The 27,582-nt window shown below is 41.9% G+C and overlaps 1 protein-coding gene across 7 annotated transcripts in view; it reads right to left on the bottom strand.

Moving 5' to 3' along the window:
- SMOC2 (SPARC related modular calcium binding 2) overlaps positions 1–18,621 on the bottom strand; it is a 146,629-nt gene extending 128,008 nt beyond the window's left edge. For 2 of the 7 annotated variants that reach the window (XM_035322218.1, XM_035322217.1), the window contains exon 1: positions 18,104–18,621. In XM_035322218.1, coding sequence (XP_035178109.1) covers positions 18,104–18,178 — 75 coding nt within the window. In that variant the 5' untranslated portion in view covers positions 18,179–18,621. The remainder of the gene's footprint in view (positions 1–18,103) is intronic. The other 5 variants (XM_035322221.1, XM_035322215.1, XM_035322220.1 and 2 more) reach the window with 3 other exon arrangements.
- Positions 18,622–27,582: the final 8,961 nt, after the last annotated feature.

Below are 27,582 nucleotides of genomic sequence, written 5' to 3' on the forward strand. Positions count from 1 at the left end.
GAGGATTTTTTATTATTATTTTTTTTTTTTTCTGGACTTTTGTTGAGTGCTCAACAGTCTAGTAATTGAGTAATTGTTGTCTTGCAAAAATAGTCAATATGATGTGGGAACCTAAAATGACTCTCTCTCTCCAGACATACTGTTTGATTAGCTGTAAGACCACTGGACACACATTGTTTCCATGGTCTGTCCAAGACAGTCCTCTGTGCAGATGTCTGCATTTTTTAAAGCCTCATACACTCGCATTGTAGGGATTCATTTCCCCGGGTTTTCCCATAAGTCTGGTCTTTGTTTTCATGACCCAGGGAATACTGAGATCCTTAGGTTTGTTATCCTGCTATCTTCTTTGTGATTCTCCTCCAAGTGGAAAGTTTTCACTCATGAATAACAACCCAACTTCAGCATAATGATTACCAAATCAGAGGTTTATTTTAGCAATTGTCTGTATATTTCATAGTAATTTAAAGCTATCAAATGTGAAATGTACAATGCTATACAACACCAACTAGAATGGTGAGGTGCTTTATTGAGGGTCCTTACACTGCCATTGACCAACAGTTTCTATCCTGTAAAACTACAAAAAACAGCTTGGCTTCTGTTTGTCCTAAGTTGGTTTCTGGGTTGGTCAAAAATCTGGTTGCTGGGATTTTTCACTGGAAGCACTAGTTCATGGATTACACACCTATTTTTTAGGGTGACTCCTGGATTTTAACACCTAAACGCCATGTTGGATCTTTGTGAAAGGGTCTTAAGAGCTTATGAAATTTTGGTGGCTTGGGCTCAGCTGACTTCCCAGTTTGACATCAGCCCATCCCCAAGGAAGTACCTGATGCCTGGGGCTGTAGCTCTTCTGCTACCCTCAGCTGCCCTGCTCCCGGCCAGGGCAGTGGGACAGGCCCTGGCTGTCCATGGGAAGCCCCCACTGCTCCTGTCTGCTGGTTCTTTTACAGGGTCTGACGCTTTAATGTAGACTGCTTGCCTTTAAAATCACATCTTTTTACCATATTAAGAGGTTTTTGGCAGCTGTGCTGGTGCAAGTAGAAAGGAATTGGTCCCCTGAGAGAGATGTGTAATGATTTGCTTTGGACTGAGGAAGGGGAAATCATTTTTAATTGGATAATATGAAGGAAAAAAAAAAGCCTTACATGTGTTAATTTGTTGGACTCAAACATATTTAGACTGGGTTATAGGGATGTTTTGACATTGTGTAATTAGGGTAATTAGAGAAGACAGTTGTAAGATTGGATTATTTTGACACTGACGATTTTGATATTGGTAAGGTTACTGTGACACTAAGATGGTACAAGTGATATAAATTCTAAAGCAGCTATTGTTGTTTTACCAATTAAACAAGCAACCTGGAAACTAGTTTACTATATAACACCAAACATAGCTTTAAAAAAAATACATAACTGCAATAGCTTGGGATTTTTCAAAGGCATGTATGGAGAATGGATTTTTGGAGACATCTCCAAAATCACATCTTTAAACACTTACAGATGATCTTATATGCCATGCAAAGTATGGAACACTTAAAAAAAAAAAAAAAAAAAAAAAAAAAAAAAAGTGAACATGATTTTAGTCTATAAGATATTGTCTTGATGATCATTATAGGATGACATTTCAAGTTTGTATTAGAGGCTACAGACTGATGAAGAGAGGACTTGACATACTGGTTTTAAAATGAACTGTATCTTGACATACACCAAACTCTTTATCAGAAGTGCTTATTCTCATATTAAAAAATGGTAGAGGGACTCTCAAAAGAAGAAACGGTAATTGCAAAAATAGGAAAAACTGAGTAAGACTGTATCATTTTCAGGACTGAAATAAGATGTTATGGCAGCTAACAACGAGCTACATCAGAGAAGCTGATTATTTTTCAGATTTTGCAGTATACCATTCAGGTTAGAAGAGGTTCACAGAACCAGGTCATGAAACTTTTAAAACCCTATTAGCTCCAGTTTAGCTATGGTTACTGAAACACCTCAAAACCATACACATAACTAGAGTAACCTGTAACCTCTCCATGTTACACTACGCACAAAATACTACAGCCGCCTGAAGTTTTTTTCTGATTAAAACCCCCTTCTACTTGCTAGTTTTCCTGCACTTTTATCTTCTGCCAGCTCTTTTAGGAAACAAAACTTCTTTGCATTACTATACATTTCTAGAGTACAATATAATGAGTGCTTCTCCGTCTCTTTAAGAATGCTATAAACCCATTATTTCAATAAAATCCACTAAGTTTATAGAAAACTTTCAAACAGAGGAGCTGTTTAAGAACTGTTCTCTTTAAAAATGCAGTGTTTCACAGGCAAATTGCCTTTTAAAAAAAAAAAAAAAAAGTATAAAAAAATGCCCAAATTTCTCTGTTCCTTCCCTTTTTATGTCAATGTAGTTTTTAATCACTTGTAGGTTTGCTTACACAATTCTTATCATGAATGAAAACATTTAGCCGTTCAGTTTATCAGATTGGCTAGCAGAGGTTTCATTTGTTTTATTATTGATAACAATTATTTTTAAATCTCAGATAGTAAAAAGCCATCTATCCATAAAAGAAGGAAACCAGTTAAAAAACAAAAAACAAATGAGACAGTACATGCATATACATGACTTGGGCAAGAAGGGAGCATTTTCTCCAGACTGCCTGGAGCTAGATGGCTATCTTGTACATGATATTTATTAAAACATTCTTCTCTCGTGCTTTGCTTTTTTGATCCTTAGAATATATATGCACCTAGTTTTGAATATATGTGACTATTTTCTCCCTGTTTTCTTAGCCCCTCTTATAGCCAATATATTTTTGGCCTTTGACAAATGCTCTTTCAGTATGTGAGGGAATCATTCTTCTCGTGAACTCAGTTTCCACTGGCTCCTTAAGAATGATGCTTTGCAGAGGTAAATGAACAGGAATAACTGGTCAACTCTTACTGTACCTCACGTGAGCTTTTTCTTAGACTCAGCCATCAACCAGAAATGCACCAGTGATTTGTCAGAAATGCACCTGACCAATCAATGGGGAATAAAGCAGAAATATTTGCCCATTTTTTTAGAACCAAACCTGTCCCCTCCCAGTTCTGAGACACTCTGTAAGAACACACACTGTCACCAGTTTGGATATTTCTAGAGCTTTAGAAATAGCTTCCAAACCCTAACTTCCTAGGTGAAAGGGTCCCCAGAGAAATTCCCAAATGACTTACTGCATATTGTCGAACTGCACTTCTCCACTGGAAAGATCCACAACCCTCCTCAGGGCAAGGGAATGGTCCATAATGAATCTGAGTGCTGCTGATAAATTATCCCTAGGGTAACAAAGTACTGGATATGTATTTTATTGGGTGATAAGCAGGAGAAGGATAACATCTGGATTCACAGCCCATCAGGCTAAATCTGCCAACTGTTTGATTCAAGTTACAGTGTATTTGAACAACACCATAACAGTTAAATGGATTCCCATGGCACAGATCCTAATGCAATTTGGAAAATGAAATAGCAATAGTGCAATGGTGTTCACCTTTGACATGAGAAGTGTGATGAAGAAAAAAGTCTATCTGAGAGACAGCGTACAGTCAACAGCTGTTTGAGAAAGCAAAACAGTGAGCAGAAGAGATCTCCGAGCTTGAGAAAGCTTAAAACCCTGATCAATGTGCTGCAACAACAATGCGAGTGACCCGTATGCTGAAAGACCAGCCTTTCATTTTATAGCACCATTCACAGCTTCACGTTAATGGACATGGGGGAGTACTGGCCACATTAACTGAAATAACAGTATTAACTAGTTTCATGCATCATACAGTTACTAAGACAGAGGCTGGCTGTTGAAATTACAAACTGTCATGCATGCTGACAGATACAATCTGCAGAAGTTTTAACACAATGCTCAAATGCTTCTGGACAACAATGCAGATTCTCAGCTAAGGCAGCAACAGGTAAGTACCTTGACTGAGGGGAGCCTCACCTATGTGCCTTAATCAAGCTCAGGCAGGATTCCAGGCCATGGGACAGCAGAACATGGGGCTGATGGAAAGGTGTCAGCTTTGGAAACACAGTGTATTGTGAAACGAATGCAACCTGAATCTACTTGCCTATATAATGTAGTCAGAATGAATAGTAGGTATCTCAGCGCTCCAAGTTCCCTGAACTTTTTTTAATGATTGTGTTGATGAACAACACACATACATGGCCTTAGCTCTGGTTTTATGGAGTTTCTAGTGCAAAAAATCATAGAATGGTTTGGATTGGAAGGGACTTTAAAAATCATCTAATTCCAATCCCCCTGCCATGGGCAGGGACAGCTTCCAGTGGATCAGGTTGTGCAAAGCCCCATCCAGCCTGGCCTTGAACACTTCCAGGGATGGGGCATCCACAGCTTCTCTGGGCAACCTGTGCCAGTGCCTCACCACCCTCATAGTAAATAATTTCTTTCTAATATCTAATCTAAATCTACCTGCTCTTTTAATTTAAAACCATTCCTGCTTGTCCTATCATTACTCTGTGTCCTGTTACATAATGCATGTGACTGATGTAATATGAAATGACTAGAGATTGTCTTATAATCTGCTTGTAAGAAAAGAACTTTGTAAATATGTCTCAATTTTATTTATATCCCATTTTATTCAGGAACAAGCATAGCTCTTTTTTTTTCCTCCTTATTTATTAAAAAATAAAAAAAAATAAAAATAATTAAAAGAAAGCAAGATCTGAGTTTTTACACTTCTGGCGTGAGTACAGCTTCCCATTCTGTTGCCCCTGAGTACTGCCTCTTCCAGGTTCTGCTCACCTGTTCTTATTTCACTTAAACTGCTGCCAGCACCTCCTTCAGGTATTTCCAATCTTTGTCCCTCAGAACAGTTTTTGGAGCATGGATACAGCATGTCATACTAAAATTTAAGAATGGTTGTTTCCAAAAAAATTATTCCCATGCTGCCAAGATCAAACCATGGTTTTCACCCAAAACACTTGACCAACAGTCCTGTAATAATGGTTCTGTCAGATGCGGGATTTAGCCCCAACTCATCAAAAAATTGAACTATATTTGCCTTGTGGAGTGAGAGTATTTTAACAAGTTTCATTTCACAAATGTGTTTTCCTATTGCTTCAGTGGACCTTTAAGTTATACAGTCACATGCATTTGCCAACAATATGTAAAAAACATGGATACTAAAACAAAACTGACTCGAGAGACTAAATACAAGTAGCTGGATACCAGCAGCAGAGTGCAGGGAGAGGTGATTTTGTTCCACTCCTCTTCACAGTACATGTCCAGTGGTATCTTTCTGCTGATCACCTTCTACCTATATGCACAAAGGCTGATAACATGTTCCTGTTTTACTCAAGGGATGTGGGCATGAACAGCCCCACCACCCAGACAAGTACTGACAGAGATTTTATCGCACCTCTGAGGCTTCACACACAAACATGCTCATTGACAGTATCAGTGTCAGCTATTGCAACCATCTCCAATTTCCTCTGGACATTTCTGCCCTTGTATGGGAGGTCCAGAGTCAAGTTTATTCTCTCTCATTCCTTTCAGGGGAGCAAAGAAATTTTCTCTTGTTCTCAGAGTCAAGAGGATTAGTACAAGTCCAACTTTGCCCAAATTCCCACTGGACTCTGGAAGATCTAATGGAGAAGTTTGGTCATGTCCACTGTAAAGATTTTGGAATATTTGAATTGCCATCATACAAACCCTCTGGCACTCATGTACAGCTGCACCTGCAGCTCCTCTATCCATGTCACAATCAGAGAGCTCCTAACTTCTTTGGAGTGCCTGTCTCTTTTCAAGTCACATGAGGGTGTACAAGAGCAAATTGAAATTCCAGAGGGACACGACAGAAGCTGCAATTGTGGCCCCCTCTTAACTGGGAAGGACCGTAGCATGATGAAGCAGAATCATCTCTGATCTCTCAGAACAGCATACCAGGGCAAACTGTCTCATTTCCCCTCATCCACACACTTCTACACAGTTTGAACTGTTTTGCAGACACCTGGCACACATCCCAAAGCTTTTTTAAACAATGCTTGGTAAAAGGGCAGGACTCAGAACGTGTGTGTATGACACATGCAGCCCTCAGGCTGTTTTACAGTCACAATGAACTGATATGAAATTAAGTAATCAGTTGCAATAATACTTTGTTAACATCTAAATGGCACTCCCCTAAGCTGTGGTGTCCTAGCAAAAGCAGAAGTGTTTTTTTTTGTTTGTTTTTTTGTTTGTTTTTTTGTTTGTTTTTGTTTTAAAAAAAGCAAAGTTTTAAAAAGTGTTGATGTATATTCAAACAAGAAATATCAGGCATAGAAAATAGAAAGCAGCTATTTCTGCCTCTCTCAGACACACATGCACACCTGCTTTGCTGTTGCTGACAGTGGATAGCTGCAGGGCTCTTCCTGAGAGACATCCTGCATACCACAAAATAGCTGTAGAATATGAACTGTGACCCCTTTCAGCTTTGATAGACTTGTCATTTCTCTCAAGCTTTTCCATCCATCATACACACTCTTTCTAATGCTTAACTGTGTCATTTATACAGAAATCCCTTGAGGGAATTTCATTCCATCTCTGACACTGGCTTAATTGCTGTCAGCTGGAACTGAGTTTTTACATGCGATTAGTCTTATTTGTAACCACCTAATTTCAATGAACACTTTTGGTTGCTCCTCACTTGTATTAAATGTGTGCGATTTCCATGTCATAGTTGTAAAATGCATCTCACCTTGGAGTTTCCTCAGCCCCAGGTGTGAGGAGAAGGTTCAGGACAGGAATTTTAAATAAATGATTTACTTTGATGTCAAGGAGAAAAACTGTGCAACTTTTTTATTGGTCATGTACTAATTAGCAATTCAAGCAGTAAAAGCTCCCTCTGTTCTCTCATAGTTTAGGGTGATAGTCAAGGAAGCTACTAGCATAAAACCAGTGATTGCCTGTGGCAATTCCTGAAGTGGACCTCATAGGAGATTGAAGGAAGATGTACTTCTTTTCAGTTTTCAAATAACTCCACAAACTTATCAACTACCAAATACAGGTGACCTGCAACATCTCCAGAAAGGTGAAAACCTAACAAGTTTAGAAATCATGTCAAATGAAAGCTAACACAAGACTCCTGTGCACCCTCCCCTTTCTTAGACCAAAACAAAGAAACAAACAAAAAGTTTCAGCTCAAGCTGCTCAGATCAAATTGAATAAACTTCTGTGGGAAAAATGAAATTTTGGTTATTTACCCCTATAGAACTTTAGGTCCTTATTGGGGTTTTCCAATAACCCTTGGAAAGCAAAAGGAAGAAAAGCTTTTCAGGGGAATATATAAAGACCACCTCTCCATACACATATATAACTGAGATGGAAAGTCTTAAGATATGAGATGGCTATCTAGGGAATTTATTGCAGTGGATGGATAACATTTTGAAGCCCCAAGCACCTTGCAGGAAGAATATCAGTGCTCCTTGATAACACTTGACACCTCCTTGAGGTTGTCAAGACAGCCTTTGGGCCAGATTTCTCAGAGTATTCTTGATGCTACTACTGTACAAGATGAGAACACTGCTGGGGTGGCAGCAAGAGCAGCTCTCAGCTCTCTGGTTTGCCTCCACAGAATGGAAGTGTCTTGCACCAGCCCCATCTTCTTTTCTCTCTTAATAATAGGTAGGGACAGGTCAGTGGAGCTCCCAGCACCGTGCTGAGCTACATGTATAAGTAGGAAGGGGCATCCAGGCACTCCCTTTATTCTTTGTGGACAGACCAGGCTGTATGGTTTTGGGCCTTTCTTTCCATTAGTTGAGAAAGTTTTGCACCATGAAAGGAAATGCATACCACAGCTTGAGAACCCCAGCTTTAGGGCTGTGATAAGGTTGAAACACTAAGCTCTCACAAGTCAGGAAATACCACGCAGATGACACTTGGCCCGTTGCACTATGCAGATCCCCTTTGGCCAGCAGCATGACAAGACTAGGGAATAGACCCTTTGGTCATGTGTTTCCTCAGTGGTGAATTATTGCTCCAGTTCTTTCCAAAGTTAGATGCAGTTCAAAATAAAAAACAGGAAAGTAGTCAGTCTGCATACTACCCAAAGGATGTAAAGAATTGGACTGTGGCCACCTCTGCCTGATTAACTCCTCTGTTTTTATACCCTCCATTACTTGTGTTCAATCTTGTCTGTAAGCAGGTATCATTCAAGATTTATTTGTTATAATAATGGTAGACCAAGTGGGCCAGCCAAGAATGAGGCTTTTCTTCCTGAAACATGTTACAAACCCACAGAGCTTAAGGTCTATAACTAGACAAGGCATGCTTACACTGGGGAAGAAGATGTACTAAGGAAGAAATGTCGAGGGTATGGGGAAGGAGAAGGTTGGACCAAAATCTCCACAGGACAGAGACAGCACAGTCAAAACAACAGGTCACAAAGATGTCAGCTTTGTGCTCTTCTGAGCTTGCTCCTATCTGCAGGATCTCTGCTAGCTTTTCCTTTGGATTTACCCCAATGTTACATGTATTGTGACTGCAGTTTTCTCACTATTTATTCTAACAAACCAGCACTGCTGTGTCTGCTATGTGTTTCTCACCAGCAACCTGGATGCATAAAGCAATCTCTGCCAGTGGCGTTCGTGTCATTTCATCTTGGTGTCAGATCTGGTTTTCCCATCTAGTAGGAAATACTCTGATCTGGCTCTCTCATTACCTTGTATCTCTCCTGATTTTGTGTCTAGTGAATGTAAACCACTAACATTTCGGAATTGCAGCACCGCATACTCATTTCCCACTGTAGAAAATGACTGCACTAAGTGCACACAAATAGACATTTGAGTTCTCTGCTTTTTTCCCTCTTCCCTTCATAAAGAAATCAATTATCTGTGCATGGATATTGCCTTGTAATTTTATTGTAAACTAATGAAAGTCCATCACCAGGCAGTGACAGAACTTTTGCTTTGGGAGTCATTCAGCACCTGGAAAGGAGAAACTTAAACAGAAGAGCAATTTACCAAATGAACACTCCTTTCAAAAATTCATTCCCTTTCTCTCAGAAATGTAATTTATGACGCCTTTCAAGGAGGAAACATGATGGAAAGATAAAACCTCCTGTACAAAGTTCAGATTTGCAACTGAATCCACTCAGGCTGAAATCCATCAAAAATTTGACATGCCTGAAAACTGCCTTCCCAGGAGCATGCACTCTGAAACATAATCCTATTAAATACAGTGTGGAAAATAAGTTGTCCACTTTATTTTATCTTGCTCACCAGAATTCCTGTAACTAAATGCTGCAAGAAGAAATCATATGGATACATGTAATGAAATGAACAGGACATGCTTTCCACAGGCTGAAATCCTCCTGGAGCCCCACAGTAAAGGGCAGCATATAGGCATGTTTCCCCACTTGTTCACACCAGCCTACTTCAAGCTCCCACCAATGCTAATGAGTCATTAATGGCAAGGGGAGGCAAGCCACCAAGACCTGAATTCTAATGTTTTTTGTTGAAGCTTTTGTCATTTGATGGCCTGCCTGATGGACAGCAGAGAAAGAAGTGCTGCAAAAATGAAGTTCTCCATATTTTATCCCCCCTTCCTAACTTAGGCAGCTGGGTGGAGAAATAGAGGTTCCTACTCCAGTCAGCCCTTCCCAGAAGTGACAGAGCAAGCCGTGCTGCTCTTTCACTCCCTCCTGTGGTGGATCCCGAAAGTGTCACAGAAGACAGGTGAGCTCCCTGCCCCTGACCATACTGCAAAAGGGATGCCACTGGGCTGTATCTGCAATGGAGCAGACATGAGAAAGATGTGTATAGAACCACCTTCTGATTTTTATCTTAAGTTCCTTAAGTCTTTGATGTCTGCTTCTAAAAATCCATCCATTCAACAGACCTGAGACAATTTACTAAACAAACAAACATAAGTTCAAGCAGAGTCTTCTGTAGTTTCTTTGATGGTGGTCTTTTTCATACCTTTTTCATTCCCTCTTGTGGGGAAAAGGGTACCTTTAGAACATGCTATCTTCTGCTACAAGGTACTATACTTGGTTTCACTTATTTATTTCATTTATCTGATAGAAATCATGACTTTAAAAAGCAACATATGTCACAGTGCTTTTTCACTCTAACAGGAACATTACTCCACAGGATAGCTACTCTCTGGCCTTGAACTGTGCTACAGAGTACAACTGGTATAAAAAAGTGGCACACAGTAACAGCAGTATTTGACAAATACAACTTTGCAGAGCCTTCACTTATCCATTACTGTGGATGGTAAAGGGAATGAGAAATAAAAAAAAAAAAAAAAAAAAAAAAAAAAAAAAAACACTGTGATTAAATACTTTGAGTAATTCTTCACCTAAGTAGATGGCCATGAGGACAAATGCACTAACTTGGACAACTGAGCCAGAGCCACTGTGGAAGCCATATTCCTCATGTCCTTACAAAGCCTGCCTGCCTCTGATGGTAACTCTCCTTCTAAGAGTGCTGGGACCACCTCCAGGTTCAAAACAGGAATCCAGTGTGTTTGGATGCCTGTACAAAGTCAGGAGCAAGGCAAGTGCACTGCAGCCAGCATTTCAAGCACCTATCAGCTCACCAAAAGGCGATTTTCTCATTTTAATAGCACCACCTTTCTGGTATGCTGCCATCTCCATATTCCCCCTCTGTATTCTCCAAAAGGGGTCCCTGACCCTACCTGTACCAGCAACAGAAAGATGCCCCTGCCAGTGGCACTACCTGCTGCCATTAAAAATAGCAGCACCTGGCAAAGAAAAAGGTTTGGGAATCCATTCTCTAGGTCACATGATCTAGATCCCAGGCAGGTCACAAACTTTCTGCTCTCAGATACTTTGGAAGAGCTAGTCTTGTTTAATAGTGTTTCTGTTCACATGGTCATATTATGGTTAAAATACATTAAATAGCTTGTATATCCACCAGAATTCCACCCTCCCTTCTCCCACTCCTTCAAAGCACCAATGAGACTCAGTGGCAGACTCTTTTACTCAGATTAAATTCCACTACTGCTCCATTTTACTCAGGATAAGAGCATGAGAAAGATAATGAAACTGAGTCATTGCCTTCCCTCCCTGACATCCACACATGTCCACGATCTTCAGGTTTTCTCCACCCTACAGCTTGCTGTGTGGATCACAGTGAGTCCATCCTGCTTATCATTAAAATTATTTTATATTTGCCATTACTTTCATTTTGAAAAATGTACTGACCTCGCCTGACGATTTATGCTGCTTATTCACTCACAGCATCTTATTTGAATACCGAACAAAGGTCAGAGTAGTGACAAACCTATGAGAAAACTTTCCCCAAATGTGAACAATTTATAGTAGCAACTGTATCCCAAAAGTCTGGGAAATACAGCATGCAGCTATGGCATAAATAAAGAAAGCACATTCCAGAGCAATTGATTTTTTTTTCTTTGTTTTCATGTAAGTAATCTTTAGGTGCTCTAGGATAGAGAGTTGAAGATTTATAGCACATGTATGACAGCTAATTTGTATACAGCTTGAAAATGAACACCTAAAAGTCAGGAAAGTATACTATTACATCCTCAGAACAAATTTAAGGTAACACCGAAGTGTTACAGGGTGCCTCAGAAGATGACAGAATAGGCAACCTGAAGTAAATGAAGGAAAAAAAGCTAGGTTTTGGATAGGTATGAGGTAAACATTCTTGAGCGAGTTTTCTAGCAACACACTGAGAAAGCCAGGGAGAAAGCTGGACTGGATCTCCTTCAGGAAATGTTTTCTCTCTCCATCCTGACAAAAATTCTAGGATGTATTCTCTATTAGCCTGGATTTTCAGCAGCTGATGAAATGCTTACTGGTCACTTCTGAAAATGAATAAATTAGAATGGGGAAAAAATTCACTGAAGGGCAGTTACTAACTCATCACGGCAATTTTTTTTGCCAAGACCAGCTAAAACTTCAGTTCGCAAGACTAACTCCACATAAACTTATTTCCCTTGGTCCACATTAAGAAATGATGCTGTGTTAATGTTGCTTTTTTTGAAGAACATTCATAATTTGGTACAGTCATATTAAGAAACTGCCTGCTACCGAGTGTTCCCACACCAATTGAAATCCCAGTCAATATACTTCTGGGCAGCTTTCATCTCCCTGTAAGCAAAGCTTTAATTTTTGCATCCTATCCACACCACTGCACTATGGCTTCAATTCAAACCTGTGTAGATAAGGCAACTAGACAAAAATCAAAAAATGCAGGGAAAAAAATGCAGTTATTTACGCTATACCAGCTCTTGTCTGCTCAGTCAACATTATTTTCCTGAAGACAATTACCAAGTATTGCTTATGGCCAACATTATGCTGTGTCTTAAGTTATCCTTCTTTTTCCTTTGGTACCAATTATTCAGTGTAATATCAGCATACTGTAAATTGTATTTTTTTCCTGATGAATTTCCTCTTTTCAGGCTCCCAGCTGGAATTTCACTGGAAAGTATCTTATCTACCACAGTAGATAAAAATGAAGGCAGTGAGTATAGCTTAATACCCAGAATTTGATACAGAAATGTCAACAGAAGCGTGTCCTGGGAGAGTGCACAGGGCCGTTGAGATCAGAATGACTGGCATCATCAGAATTTGATTGTAGATTATAGTAGAGAGGAAGAGGAGGGGAGGGCAGTATTTGTACCATCAAATACAATTCCAATATTATTTCTGAAGAAAGCATTCCAGCTTTGCACTATCAAATGGCTTTCACTGGTAACCTGGTATGTGAACTTTCTAAAAATCTACCTCCAAACATAACAATGAATCAACCTGAAGCATTTCCTTCACAGAAAATTTAGAAACATTTGGGGTTTGATCCTAACGAAAACAAACATTTGGAAATGTCTGAGTCTTTTGCAAAATGTAGCCCTGCAGCTTCCCCAAGATCATAGGAATTTGTTCAGATAAAAACGCCACTCCTGAACCAAACTCAAACCTGCATTTGCTGTTCAAAAATAGATTTTTGATCTCAGATCTTTCTTACTCACTTTTTAATTTTCAGGCGCCTCTGCCCTTCCCAGTCTCAGGGCCGACAGGAAATGGAAGTACCAAAATACCATGAAAATGGCTGTGCCTGTGGTAAGTCTGGTCTGGCTGAAGAAGTGGAAACACTAGCAAAGTCCTGAGTGAGCCAGATCTTGAAAAGAGTTGTAGCCTGATTTCCAAACCAACACGGTTCAGATAGGTTTTGGATAGCAGCTAAACCTTTGGAGGCTTCTCAGAATGAACCAAACCCTGGGGGTTGCCAGCTCTCAAGGAATACTCATGGCTATTCCTCAAGGTATTCAGAGGGCAATGGCAGAAGAATGAAAACATCACAACTGGCCTAAGTATGCATGATTTACCTCTGTTTCCACTGTCCTGCTCTTCCTTCCCTACCCATAATCACTCCTACTCTTCAGTTTTAGCTTTAAAATCTTAAGGGTGTGCAGTCAACCTGCCATCTCCATTATGTATTTCACATAATAAGGTATGGTGTACATTGGCTGCATGCAGAAATAGGACTTTTAACTTTTGATCAAAAGTTTTGCTGGCTCTTTCAATAATAATCCTCACAGGTTTTGTTTTTGTTTCTTTAATGAGAAGTGTCTTGACAGAGAGTTTATTGCTAGGAAGCATTGTTGAAAGTGTTTTATTTTCAGTGCTGATGTACCCTTCGTTGTACCAATGCCCATTTCCAGTAACAATGCTATTAGGATCTGGAGTCACTTACAGTTTTATTTATGGTCTTGGTTTTTGAATCACAATTAGAGTAACTTTTTCATATGTTTGGGTTTGCAGGCGCCATCCAAATGGGTCCTTAACTTGGAAAGCTTTGATTATGTTTAGCTTCCATTTACTGAACTACCTTAGTGGTCCATCTTATACTGGTGAGTGTTGTGGAAGCTATCCAGGGCATTAAATGCTATTGAATACACACAAAGCATGTGCCAAGGGAGAAAAAGAAAACAATTGTTCCCTGAAATATTCAGCTTCTGATGAAAGGAACTTTTAACAGGCAGAGGTGTTCATTTCAAGAAGCGATTTCAAGCAAACTTTCTTCCTTTGTAAGATCTAAGATTCTGAATATTATATTCAGAAGGACACATGGTTCAGCAAGGCTTTGAAAGCATAAAATTAAATAGTTTGTGGTATGTTACAAGTCATCAAGATTTTAAAATAAGAAACACTTGTGTCCTATTGTTTGTACAAGCACATGCACACACACAACACTGCAACTGAGATAAAAGCTAGGCTGATGGTTCCAAAAATACGGCGTAACAATGCCAAAGTAAGTGTGGCGATAAGTGCCGTGATCTTAAACTTACTTATTCTAGGAACAGACTGAGCTTTCCTCAAAACACCGTGTTTCAAAACAAAAGTACCTATAACCTCAAGATATGACTGTTCCCCTAAGATAATATGCCAATAAGGCTCTGCTCTCACCAGTTTCATATGTCCAGAAAGCATGGTTGCATATCGCAGAGCAGAATAAAAACACAGCATCGTGAAAGCGTTCCAACAATGTGCTACAGGAATTGCAGATTATTACCTGACTTTCCATAAACAAGGTAAAAGGACAAGGTTACTTAAGATATTTTGTGGAAAGTAAGAATGTTTTACATTAGTATTTGACACAAGGGGAGGAAAAACCAGGAGCAGCCAAATTGGCTACAGTCCCTCCAGATCTCAGTTTCTTATGAGACAGCTCTCAGCCTACCTTCCCAAAATGAAAGCCATTGTTCTGTTGCCAATGTTTGTTTACCTGAAATAACAGTAAATATAATACAAAATAATGCTCTCCTCCCCCAGCCATCCCAGTGGCTCAGTTAGTAATACAGAAATGGAATACTGTGTTTCCCCTCACTTTCCCTATTATTGCAACATGCTTCTACTCAGAAGACAAATGTCCAGGAGCAACTTTAGCAAATAGTATTTTTTGACCACAAGAGGCCAAGATTGCTACAAATTCAAAGTAGATTTGGGCTACGTCTATGCTAGTGAACCCAAAAAAACTTCAAAACTCTTGGACCCTAGTGCATATCCTGGCTTCCCAATAAAGATTCAGGTGTGCAACAGCTGATCCCTCATGTTTCTCCTCTGCTCTGGCATACAGATGGGGACCCATGCATGTTCTAGCTGGGTCCACATTTTGGACAGAGAGGAAAAAGTTACAAGTTACAACTCATTTTAGATGTAGCTGTGAGAACCTGAGGACCAGACACTAAACCACCTGGTGCATTTCAGCTAGCTGTTGACTACTTGGATGTCAGATACTGATGTGATGGTTATTACCAAGGCTGTAGGAAGCCATCTGCTCATCAGTCCCCGCAGACCTGCAGTCACATTTGACCATTAAGCAATCAGAAATCTGTTGGAATTTGTAAGTTTTGTGAAAACTCTGTAATTTCTTGCTATTGGACTACTGCAAAGCTTTCAACATCTGAAAATCCCATATTCAGAGGTGGTTGTGGTTTTTTTGCCTGAGAGAAATCCAATTTAAAAATATTATTCCTAATTAGACAAGGATGCAGCTCTATAAACTGCTGAAAGTTTTGTCCAAAAGTAATACTTGCTCCACTTCTGGAGCATGCAAGGATGTCAAGTTAAAACAGCCCAGAAATTTGTTCAGCAACATTAAAAACAGCTGGTGCACCCCTCACTGCCCATAGTGAATTCTACTATCACAACATTGCTAAGGTTCACCTTATGGCAGATTTACCGCTGTGGTTAAGGAGCCTATGCCCAAGCTATTATTGCCACCACCTGGCAAGCTGCATATCCCACTGACAGCGTGATACCATCAGGGACCTGCACACTCTCCCCTGTGATCATCTGGCAGTTTTCATGAAACTCAGGTCCACAGTAAGGTATGTTCTGTCCCCACTGTTCTGTTCTGGCTTCTGGATCTTTTTAAAAACATCAGTCTGTCTTTGTTATTCTTCCAGGCACAAATAAAGGGAAAACCTTCATTTGATGTGTTAAAAAAAAATAATAAAAATAATAATTTTAAAAAAGTTATAGTTATACATTTCCTTTGTGCTTCACAGCATGAGTTTTTTTGGCAGTGGTGGTGGGTTTTCTTGTTGTTATAATTGTGCAGATATTATCCACAAATATTTGGGAAAGGTACACATGAGAAGGGGTTGTGCAGTCTGTACATTTTGCTATAAGCAAATTGACTGCAGGAGTAAAGAATGATTTAGTGTCATGGTATTTGTTGCTGTTACAGTGATGATGGTTTTGTCTTGTTTAAATAGGGAAGTACACTCATAGCAGAAATAAACCTGCCTCATGCAACCAGAACTCAGAGTTTAGTCTTGTAGGAAGAAGTAAAAAGTATGTGTGCATGAGTGTGTATGCATTGTTCTCTCAGAACGGGTCTCTGACAGCTCATTACCCATTTTATGGAAGGATTTCTAATGTACTCATATATGCCACCATCTCTGTAAGATGAGCACAGACTGCAGAAAAACTAGCATGGGCTCACCACAGCCCAGCAGTGACACATCCAGCCAACCCCTACAAAAACCTTTGGGTTTAACAATACTGAAAGCTTAAAGCCTCCAGTGTCATTGCCCTTTCAGTAGAAGAGGGTGGGGATTCCACCAGGATTGACTTTTCTAATCACAGCTCATAAACATGAATACTGTTGTAAGGTGCAGAAATGAACAATACACATTCTGGGTGGGTGAGAGAACAGAGAGGCTTCAGACATCTCTCAGCATTAGCTGAAGTCAAATACATCCACAAGAGTTTATGCCATTTAATTTTTAAAGGGTTTTCCTTAGTGCTCTTGGCCAGAATTTTATTCCCTCAGTTTTAGAAAGGCAGGCAACCATTCATAAACACCAGTTATGTTCGGCAGTGATTAATATGCATCTGTTAAAGGCTTTGGCATCATTTGATTCTTGTATCATTTTAAGATGATATAGCAGTCACAATCACTCCTATTTCACATTTGGATTATTTTTGTTAGCATCTCTATTTAACTTCCATGCTAACATTCAGATTTTTTTTTATGTACTGAAGAAAGTATCTAACATGTAATCTCTTGCAAATTCCTTTTACATATTTGTGAAAGTGAACTTGGAATTAAATTAAAATGCTAACCTGTTAACTGGAATAGTACATCACCTGACAGTCTGTGGGTGCTTCAAACAAGTTCTTAAAAAGATCAAAAATCACTTGACTTTATCTGTCCTGCACTTGCAAATGTCACACGCTATAAAATTCATGGGGCAAACTCATTCTTTTAAGGTTTTCAATTAGCAGCTTCTAATCCACAAATCATTTCCAAAAAAAAAAAAAAAAAAAAAAAAAAAAAAAAAAAAAACACTAGATGAGAAGGCAAAACTTCTCCTGAAGAATTTCAGGTATGAACAGCTCAGCCGTCCCCCACCACCGTTTCTCCTTGAGCTGTCCCTAACCACCACCACCACCAAAGAAAAGAGAAAGAAAGAAAAGAGCGCTCAGTATTTTACATAATTTTTCTGAAAGAGCGAGACAAAAATAGGGTCTATGTCACTTTGCAACTGCCTGTAACTTCAGCATAATAAACTCCGAGGGGCACAGCCCTCACCCAAACACTTAAAAACAGCCTGAAAGGGGTGCTCCTTGCCCGTTATGTTTACTCAAGCACTTGTTTAAAAACACATTTAAGGAAAATGTTTTTATTTCTCCAGATTGCATTAATTATAGCTTTTCATACACTGCGAGCTCTGCGAGAAGGCTGTACCGAGCTATTAGCTGCAAACCTCAGGTCTTGGCTGGAGAAGTGGTTATGGCTTATTTAGCAAGCCTAATGAATTGGCTCGCCCAGCTCCGCGCAGAGCTCCATGTTTAGCACCGCGGAGCCCGGAATAGCCCGAGCCTCACGCCGCTTTGGAAGCAAAAATAAAAAGAGAAATCTCTCGACCCAAGGCGGTCCTCGCTGCAGCGTTATTCCCCGGGGGAGGGGGGTGGGGGAAATCAAAAGCAGCAACGCGGGCATCAGCCACCAACTTCGGACGGGGGCTCTGCGGAGACCCGAGGCGAGACTCCGGGGTCCCGCTGCGGGCAGGACCGAGGGCAGCAGCCCCCCGTCGCCCTCAGGTGCGCCCCGGGGCCGGCATCCCGCGGCGGGGTGGCCTTACCGTGAGGGCGGACAGCTTCTGGGCCGGCACGGCGGGGAGCAGCTCCGGCAGCAGCAGCAGCAGCGGCACCCACATCCTGAGCGGCGGCGGCAGGGGCTGGGGCACCCTCCCGGGGACGTCGCTCTCCGGCTCTGCTCCCTTCTCAGTCTCTTTTTTTTTTTTTCCTGCTTTTTCTTTTTTTAGCCCCCACCCCTTGAAGTTTGGCTTGGGGTACACGGCGGAGCGCTGGCAGTTTCGCCCCTTCTCCGTGTCCGGCGGCGCTCGGAGATGCTCCCCAGCCTCGCCCCCCTCCGCCGCCTAGCCCCGGGGGTCGCCTCCTTTCCTCGCCAGCCCCTTCTCCCCCCCTCGGCGGGGGAAGAGGGAGGAAAAGCCGGGGAGGGAAGGGAAGGGAGGACCCTCCCACCCCACCCCACCGCTGTCCGCCGCCGGCGGGGGGCCGCGGGAAGGCAGATCCGCAGCCGCGGAGCCGGGCGCTGGGCGACCTCGCCTCGCCGCTCCTTCTCTTCCCCTCTTATCCTCCCCCCTGCCCGGCCCGGCCTCCGCTTTCTCCTCCCAGACCCGCAGCTCCCCGCCGATTAACCCTCCCCGAGGCTCCCGGGGGACTCCGGATCGCCCCCCTTCCCTTCTCTTCGTTCCCCTCCCCTTCCCGCGGGGCTCATCCCATTCCCCCTCCGCCTCCTTCTGCACCACCGCGTACAAACGCAGGCAGCCCCGGCCCCCCAAGCCCGGTGCACCCCACTTCGCTGGATGGGGCAGCAAAAACCGGGGGCAGAGGGCTGTGGGATGGGGTCTGGGGGCTGCCCAGGGAGCGGGCAGGGCTCGCAGGGGGGCAGAGGCAGCCGGGAGCTGCTGCAGGTTGCCGTGGGGCTGCCGCTCCGCATGCGGTAAAGCGCCAGGTGAACCGTCCGCCCCGCCGGCTTAGCGCTTTTCTCGCTGATGTTTCGGGAAGCAAACGGAGTTTTGTTATTTCCCCATTGCGAACCGCCGGAGGATCTCCTCTCCCCGGAGCGCCGGAAAGAAGCCCTTCTAAGTGCACGTTTGCCAATGGAGCGGCCCCCGCTCCTCCCCTGAGCCCCACGGCTCCCTGCCAGCCCGCAGATCCCCGCGGTTCAGGGGGTCCGAAGCGACCAGGGCTTTTTTTTATTCGTAGGGTTGTGCTCGTCCGGGGGATAGGACCCAAGCCTGAAAGGGCTTTTGGCGAGGCTGAGAGGCAGCACGCGCCCAAGTGACACTTCCCCAGACCTGACCTCGGTGGCTGGGCCCGCCCTGGCTGCCAGGGCTGGGCATGGAGCACGCTCCCCAGAGCGGTAGCTTCAAGCCCAGAGAGGCAGGGAGAAGTAGAAATTAATCTAAGACAGGTTTGTGTGCCCTGCTTGAGACAGCCACTGCTGACTTCTCTGGATCTTGCGATGTTCAGAGCATGCAGACAACAACCCAGCCACAGAGCACCCAGCCACAGGGCACCCAGAGCAGTAAAAATTTATAGTCTCCCTTTTCAAAAGTTTGGTTAGATACAGCTTGATTATGAACAGAAAGTACGTGTATGCATGTCTGTGTGTGCTTGTAATATCTCCTCAACTTTTCAAATGGGAAAAAGGAAAGACAAAGGAGCTATCACAGGTGTTGTCCAGGTCAGAGTATGTTTAGGACTCTTCACTCCACCACACAGACCCCCATCAGTCTCCAGCTAGCAGCATCCCCCATGGAGACAGCAGATTGCCATTTTCTGCAGTGGGCAAAGCAGGACATTTTTTCCAGGAAGGACTCCGCAGCCATTTCCTCACAGCTGGGAGGTGGTGAACCTTCACAATGTCAATGTGACCATCAGAACCAGAAGGAGATTTTATCCTTATGACCCTGCCTCCAGCCATACATACCTGTGTCCCCTGAAGCTATACCCTGTCCAAGTGTTATCTCTTCTAATAACTCTTCCCTCAGAGTTATTCTCTGTGTGGACCCAGTCCCACTCCCCTTTCATCAAGCCTCTCGTTGCCTTGTCACTGCAGTCATCATCTTCCCAGTCCTCTTCCTTCCTTCTCAGCCAGTCCATCCCAGTCTGTCTCCCTGTCCCAGTCCAGGCTTCCTTCATCACCAAGCAGCCCTGCAGCCCCGTGGCGGCCTTCCCATCTGCCGTGATCTCTGGAGCTTGCTAACCCCACAGCCCCTTCGTCTTAGTTCAGGGTCCTTCTGTGCACTGTTCAGCCAGGCAAAGGCAATATGCAGCAGTCAGTCCCTCACCTAAATGGCACAGCAGTTTGGATTTGGCATTGCAGAAAAAATCCAAGCTTAGAATAGATGAGAAATTTATCTAATAAAAACAAGCTGCAGGTTTTTTAGTGTTTGTGACTTCATCAAATTTGAGTGGATTTCCAGAGGTGACAGTAGCCAAGAGGCCAAAATGAGAAGTCTGAAGTCCAGAAACCGGTGGCATTATGGTTTCAAAATAAAGACCCCTTGCCAAAATATGCATTATTATTTTGTCTACTGTCATTTCCCCAGCTTCTTTTGAGAAAGAGATTTGACTATTCGGCCTAGAATTTCTTCTTCCCTTTCTTTGCCCCCCATCCCAGCAGATAATTCAGCCCAACGAAAATATTTTTAAAGGAAAATGTGAGACCAAGTGATAAAAATACTGTCAAGGATTAAACAACTGAAAATAGTGTTTTATAATGTAAAAGGCAGAGTGATTTTAACAGGCCGAGCTACCAGCCACCACCATGGTGGTAAGAAAACTACCTGCCTCCAAGAACTTGCAGTCAGATTAGGTAAGAGCATAAAAACGGGAAATAAATGTTATTCCTTCTTAAAGGTGGGGGAAGGACTATAAGACAGGCACATCAGTATTCTTCACAGGTGTTGTTCTCCCATTTAAAAAGGGGTCATATTTCCAGAAGAACTCGTGTGTCCCCTTTCCATGGATGCCACTGAAGGAAATTTTTGTTTTTCACTTCTTGCTCTAGTTTGTCAGTGGTGTTTTTATCCTGAGCACAGCCCTCTCCCACAGCCTCACGTGTTCTGAGTCATGTGTCACGGTGAATTTTGACCCAGCCACCTCCTCATCCATGCCAGCACCACATCCATATTTGATCTGTGCTACATTAGGAATTGTACCCAAGTTTTCTGAGGTCCTATGTGGGTTCTTTCATAATAAGACGCACATTTTCTCCTCTTTCCCCAATCTCTCCAGAACTGCGTGCTCAGGAGATTGTAGACAACAACTCAAGTTACTTAAATGACTGAGCCTCACAGAGCAATCCCGTCTAGTTTTACAGCAATAGGTCAAAATATAGGAAATACTTGGTACAACTTACTGGAGCACGAGAGCTTTCTTCTAGTACCTTTAATTAGGTCAGAAAATGCAAAAGCAAATTATACCTCACCTATAGAATTGTTCAGGCTGCTTTAAAATCCTGTATATAGTTGGCCATTCTGTATTAAATTCAACAGAAATGTTCCAATAAGGATATTGGAAATTCTAACTTTGATAAAGGAAGAACTGTCTGGCTCCTAAGTATCAAGATTACAGAGAGTAAATCCTCTTAAGTAAGTTTCAGTGCAGTGCTTGTGCCTGCAGGGATGGGCCACTAGATCCAAGCAGAGCTGTGTTACTTGGCTGGGGTACGTAAGGGCTCAGGAGTCTGCTTTCCATTGCAGAATCAGTTGGTGTTTGGCAGAAGATATGATTCTTAGAAATATATATATTTTTTTCTCTTATGGGTCCCTGGCACCAGCTTTGAAAGAGGCAAACTCTGCACTCTCACCTGCTTTTCAAATGTGCTGCTTCTCAAGCAGCAAATATATTTTGCAGCCAGTTTGAGGTATACCAAATGTTTGATTCTTTTTTAAAGTTTGGAAAAATAATGGGGGATAATATTAAAATTAAAGCAAGTAGTTCTTGTAATACTTAGAGAATATCCATCCATCTATAAACATGCAAACAAGAGTAGAACAGTTATTTCTATTCTGTATAGCTATGGCATAACTTTTTCTCCTAGGTTTCTACATTACAGAATCACAGCATCATCTAGGTTGGAAGAGACCTCCTCTGACCTAACACGAACAAGTCCTCCACTAAACCATATGAGCATCATGAAGTCCTGGTCAGCGACAGAGACTGATAGGGACTGCAGAAGCACAAATAATAACAAAAAAGGGGCAATTTTATTTATTTATTTTTAATTTGTAAAGCATTATCACTTAGCTTCTTATAAACAAAGGTACTTAATCAAAACCAGCTGACATCAATGGAAAGTCTCGCATGATTTTAATATGGATATAAATGAAAAGCCCACAAACAGTGACCCCAGATTCTAGCCCTACGATATTTAGGGTATCATCACACTGTATTCACAGGGAATCACACCTGACATATGATTGTTAAAAAAAAAAAAAAAAAAAAAAAAGAGAGAGAGAGACATATATGTCTAGTTTAAAGGAATAATAAAACACTCTGATGCTTTACTTCTTTGTGTTTGCTGTGAGTAGTAGGGAAGATGAAATCCCAGAGTTAAGTAGAAGGTTGTGAATCTTCTTAATCTAAATAATAATAATAATAATAAAAGATTTATTAATTTCATTATTTTTTAAAGTAGAATTTTTTGTGTAATCTTTAACATGTAGTTTGTTTTAACACAGCTATGAGCAAATAGCTGATGACTGAACTATGCTCTGTGCCACACGAAATGTAGAGTGGAATTTTTAAAAGTGTTTATGAGAACCAGGAGCTGAGATCCTCTTTTTGAGAGCTACATAGGTGAGCCAAACCCTAATCCCAAAACACCAAGGCCCACACATTATTTGATCATTAAAAATAAAGCCATGAAACCAGCCTTTTAAAAAGGGGACAGAATGTAGGAGTAAAGTCAAAATTGTGAGTGGGTAGGAGGAATGGGCCCACGTGTGACTGGTTTGCTTGGGAGAAACAGATAGCTTTGAAAAGTGTCATCCTTAGGTGAGATCTTCCAGTATTAGCATGTTGCATTTTTCATGATTAGAGCTTACAGCGTGGAGATTTATCACACTTTAATGAGCAGTCAGTATGAGGAAAAGGACTTAATCCTTCAAGGCAATAACAACACACACACACACAAAATCATGCTCTGCATCTTGTAGGGTGAGAGCAGAGCAGAGCTAGTACATTCCCCATCTCTCAGAGTCACAGTTCCACCATGTTTCTCCCAGCTGAGCATGCTCTTCAGGCTTTTCTGAAGGAGGCTGGCTGTAGTAACACAGAGAGAGGCATTGCTGCTGACTCACTCACCTTACATTAAATCATCCCTCACGGCTCTTTGGCCAGAAGTGCTCCCCTTTCACCCAGATGTAGACCTTGGGACAGTGAGGTTGGGATCAAGAGCAAACCCTAAAAAAAATAGCTCACTCCTGTGTTAGATGAACACCTGGGATGGTAAAAAGAATGTGAGCACTGATGGAGGGAAGAACAAAAAAAATAGCCTTTTGGAAATGGTGCTGGAAACAACCACGGGATTCTGCACAGTTCTCAGAGTCTTAGAAACAAACCGTAGTTTGGAGACTGTCAGAGGGAGGAGTTCTGTCTGGGGAGGGATATATGTCCACAATGCTTATAACTAGATTTACACCAACAGTGAAAATCATACAGGAAAAAAAAAAAAAAAAAAAAAATGTGTATTACATGAAGTGATATACTGACAGTAAAATGCATTCCTGAGTGCTAGTGAATAGCTGAAGCAACACAGGATACAGTAGAAAAATGTGTAAGTCATAAAATAGCTTTGAAATCATTGAGCATACAAATAAAATGTGCTTATCTCATATTATTCCCCTTCCTTTAGCTGACTTATTTTGCTGTCTGTACATGTTTGCTGTATGGCTCAGCATTTTGAAAAGGAAGTTCCTTCCAGTCACAGATAGAAATGAAGGAGTGAATAGTTTGAAGATTTAAGAAGTCTTCTTATCAGGAAGATCCTGGATCAGAGATATACAACTTCACCATCCCCTATGCACTGCTTCTTAGAAGGCCAGGAAGAGTTCTACTGTGGGGATAGATGGAAGTGCTTTCACAGGAAAAGTGTGGTATTTTAGCAGTGGAAATTTCATACAGTCCTAAATGTGGAATAAAAAGCTAGGTAAATTGCATGAGTATTTCTTATTTCCAGTCCCCAGCATTGACATTTGCATTGTGTACCAGCTTGCTATTTCAGATTTGGAAACCCATAGTAACCCAAAAACCATTATGTTCGCCAGCCTCTCCCACAGCCCAGTGTAAAGCAAGCTTTGTGGTCCCAAGCCAGTCTCCTGTGGGCACAAGGTGTTTGTGAAGCCTTCACCACAGCAAGCAGCCTCAGCCCAGGCACCAAAGCCCAAGTGGGCCCAGTGCCAGAGCCACACTGTCACTACTGACAGAGATCAGCCCAGGACAAGATGGAGGCAACGCCGCCTGAGAGCTCTGGGAAGCCTCCCTCGCCCCTTCCTGTACCCTCCCATCTGTACATAAACGGGCTTCAGACTCCTGGCCTGCATACTGTTGCACCTTGCCCAAAGATTAATGTCTTTTAAGAAAGCAGGAGGTAGGAAGCAAACAGGACGAGGCTAGCTCCTCCTCATCCCAGCTCCCCTTCCTACCTACCCCGTCCTCATAACAGGCACACAGGGCTGAGAATCTTCTGTGCTAAATGGGAAAACGTAGCTCATGGCTACAAACAACACTCTCATTTGCAGGGGTGAAATGATGGAAACATGATAAAGAGGGTGGGGAGGACACTACAATCAGTGGGGAGCAGGAATGTCTACACCACAGGCCTGTGGTCTTAGGGGGACATCCCTGTAAGGCCTGTGAGGCAGCAGGTCCGCAGCGCGATCTGTGTAAGAGTGGCCATGCTTGATCTATGCAAGCTCTTTGCAGTGGGTGACAGTGGCTTTTAGTCCATTAAGAATGATATTTTCTTAACTGTCAGAAAGAGGACAAAACTGACAAGCAAAAAGAGAAACTCAGTTAAGCCTTCAAGAAAAATACCACAGTTTGTCAAGAATGCTTGTTTCACTTCTTTTTTTTTTTTATGATTTATCTTGGCTGTTTTTTCCCAGCTAGTAAGAACAGGTACAGAGTGGTGGCAGTGAAACAACAGGTTATCATGGCAGTGGATATGGCTTAATTTCTGCTTTTAATCAGTTCTTTCCGTTTGGATTTACTTGGTATTTCAGAGGCTGTGATTTTCATGGGCTTCACATTGCCTTACAAAGAGCTACTTGGCTGCACCTTCTATAACAAGTTTGTTACCTTTGGTGACTACTAAACCAATTAACAATCATGCGTTTTGGAGAACATGTTGGTAAGTGCCAAGGTTTCTTCAAAACCCTTAAAAAATCCTGTAACATAATGTCAAGAACTCATTTGGGCATGTGTTGCTTTACCACTTTAGAGAAAGCACAATATTATTATATTTTTTTAAAAGCAAGGCAAAAAGCAGAAGGTTTTATGGGTTTTGGCAGACTGGTCTTTGTTGCTAGCATTTCCCCTTAGGCTGAGTTAGTGGTAAGCTGCTGGCTGCCCCTGTCTCTGAGGCATGCAGAGGTAAAGAGGGTGGCAAAGAGACTAATTTACAGCAAGCACGAAGTACAAAGACATTGTGAACAATTGAATAAGGACCTGTCTCCTTAGACAAACAACTTGCCCAGGGTTTTTCAGCATGACGCTGACACGAGGCAAAAAGTTCGTTTCTCAGAGCTGAAGAAAACCTTTCTTTCTGGTTGTGGTTTTAAATCTCTGACAGGCTCCATAAACATTAATCCATAAGGTGTTTAAAATTGTGTGCCTTAGCGAAGATTTGTGCGGGTTCTGTGGTTTGTATTTATTTCCATGGAGTGACTGTGGAATAAGAAGAAAGATTCTTGCTTTTGAAGTGTAAACACTGCCCCACTTGAGAGACAGAGATATGAATTATGCTAAATATTTAGTAAATGATTGGTTTCCACTGGGAGAATAAAGTATTTTGCATTGGAAGACATACAGAAAAGAACAGGAGAAAAATTCAGTAGTTTCATAACTATTTTTCTAAGAAAAAATGTGAAACATTATCTGTAACTGGCACTTTGTAACCCTTAGGTCATTTGGCCTTTCCTGAGCTCACAACAAGAGCTGATCAGAAATTCTTCAGGCAAATATAACTGTGCATGTGCTTCTGTCAGAAAGCAGCCAATTTTTAAAAGCTGTGCTCTTTGCAGAGGCGTATCAGCTGCAAAAACATCTTCCTTGGTAAAGACTTCTTGGGCCCAAACACATGCTTCAGCTGAAAATCAGATAGAGTTCTGCCTTTGAGGCTAGCTGAAAGGCTGGTGTTTGAGCTGTCTGGAAGCACCGGAGACCCTGCTCCCAGCTCCTGTTTTGCCTGACTGACTCCCAGTTCTTCCACCTTCCATCATAATCACCAGTTTATCAACCTGTCCTGTAGCAGCTCTGATGGATGAGTGTAGAGGGACAGAGTAAGATGTTGGCAGGCAGTAGTGCCAGGGCTGAGGAAATGTTTATGCCAGGAGACTGTCCAAAGCACCTGGCCAATGTGGAGTCTCTGCTTGGTTTCTCAGGAGAAGGTTTTTCTGGTATTCTCTCAGGAAAAAAAAAAAAAAAAAAAAAAAAAACCTTGCAGCTATGTTGGCAAAAAACGCTCGGGTTGCCAGGATGTGTTATTTCATCCTTGGAAGCAGTGTACTGCTGGGAGTTGCACCACCCTTTAGGGGTTTATTGATATAAAAATTCCAGCATAGACATATTTGCAAACTCTTCCTAGCATACGCTATGCTTATGAAAAAAAAAAAAAAAAAAAAAACCCCAAGGGGGGGGGGGGGGGGGGCGCAGTATTTAAAAACTTTTGGCATTAATGATTTTTTTTTTCCCATTTTTACAGAAACATGGGATAAACAGTAAAAATAAGCTAGGCTAACAAGTTCTGTGCCTAAGCAAATATTATAGGGTGCTTTGTTAAACTGGGGCTGGCGGCTGGCACTGCAGTTAGAGAAGAAAAACAAACAACAGCATTACTTTTCTTCAAGATTTGTCACTGGTCAATCCTATTAACTGCAACTAAAATCTAAATGTCATCTTAATAATAAAAATAAAGTGATGTCCCCTAATTCCTGTAAATCATATTGAATTCAGTTGCATTCCTCTGGTGCAACGGAGAGCAGAATTTGACCAAAAATATTAGCACTGCTCTTTTTCTCACAGGTTTTACATATTTCATGTAGAGATGTCTAACTAAACATCAAATAGCTGATCATCTGCCACCTTGGTAGCCAACATAGATCCCAAGAACAGACTTGATGTGATTTATCTCAGTACTGCAAATCAGAGGGAAAATATGCAAAGATAGTATGAAGAGAGCAATGGAGGACAGGTCTACCTTTCCAGGTGTGATTACGTCTGGACTCTTAAGTGTCCCCTGGGCAGCTTGCCTCTGGTGGAGTGTCTGAAAAACCACTTCTGTCCCATGGTTTGCTACATCAGT

Source organism: Oxyura jamaicensis, chromosome 3 (assembly GCF_011077185.1).
Source record: "Oxyura jamaicensis isolate SHBP4307 breed ruddy duck chromosome 3, BPBGC_Ojam_1.0, whole genome shotgun sequence".
Classification (NCBI taxonomy): domain Eukaryota; kingdom Metazoa; phylum Chordata; class Aves; order Anseriformes; family Anatidae; genus Oxyura; species Oxyura jamaicensis.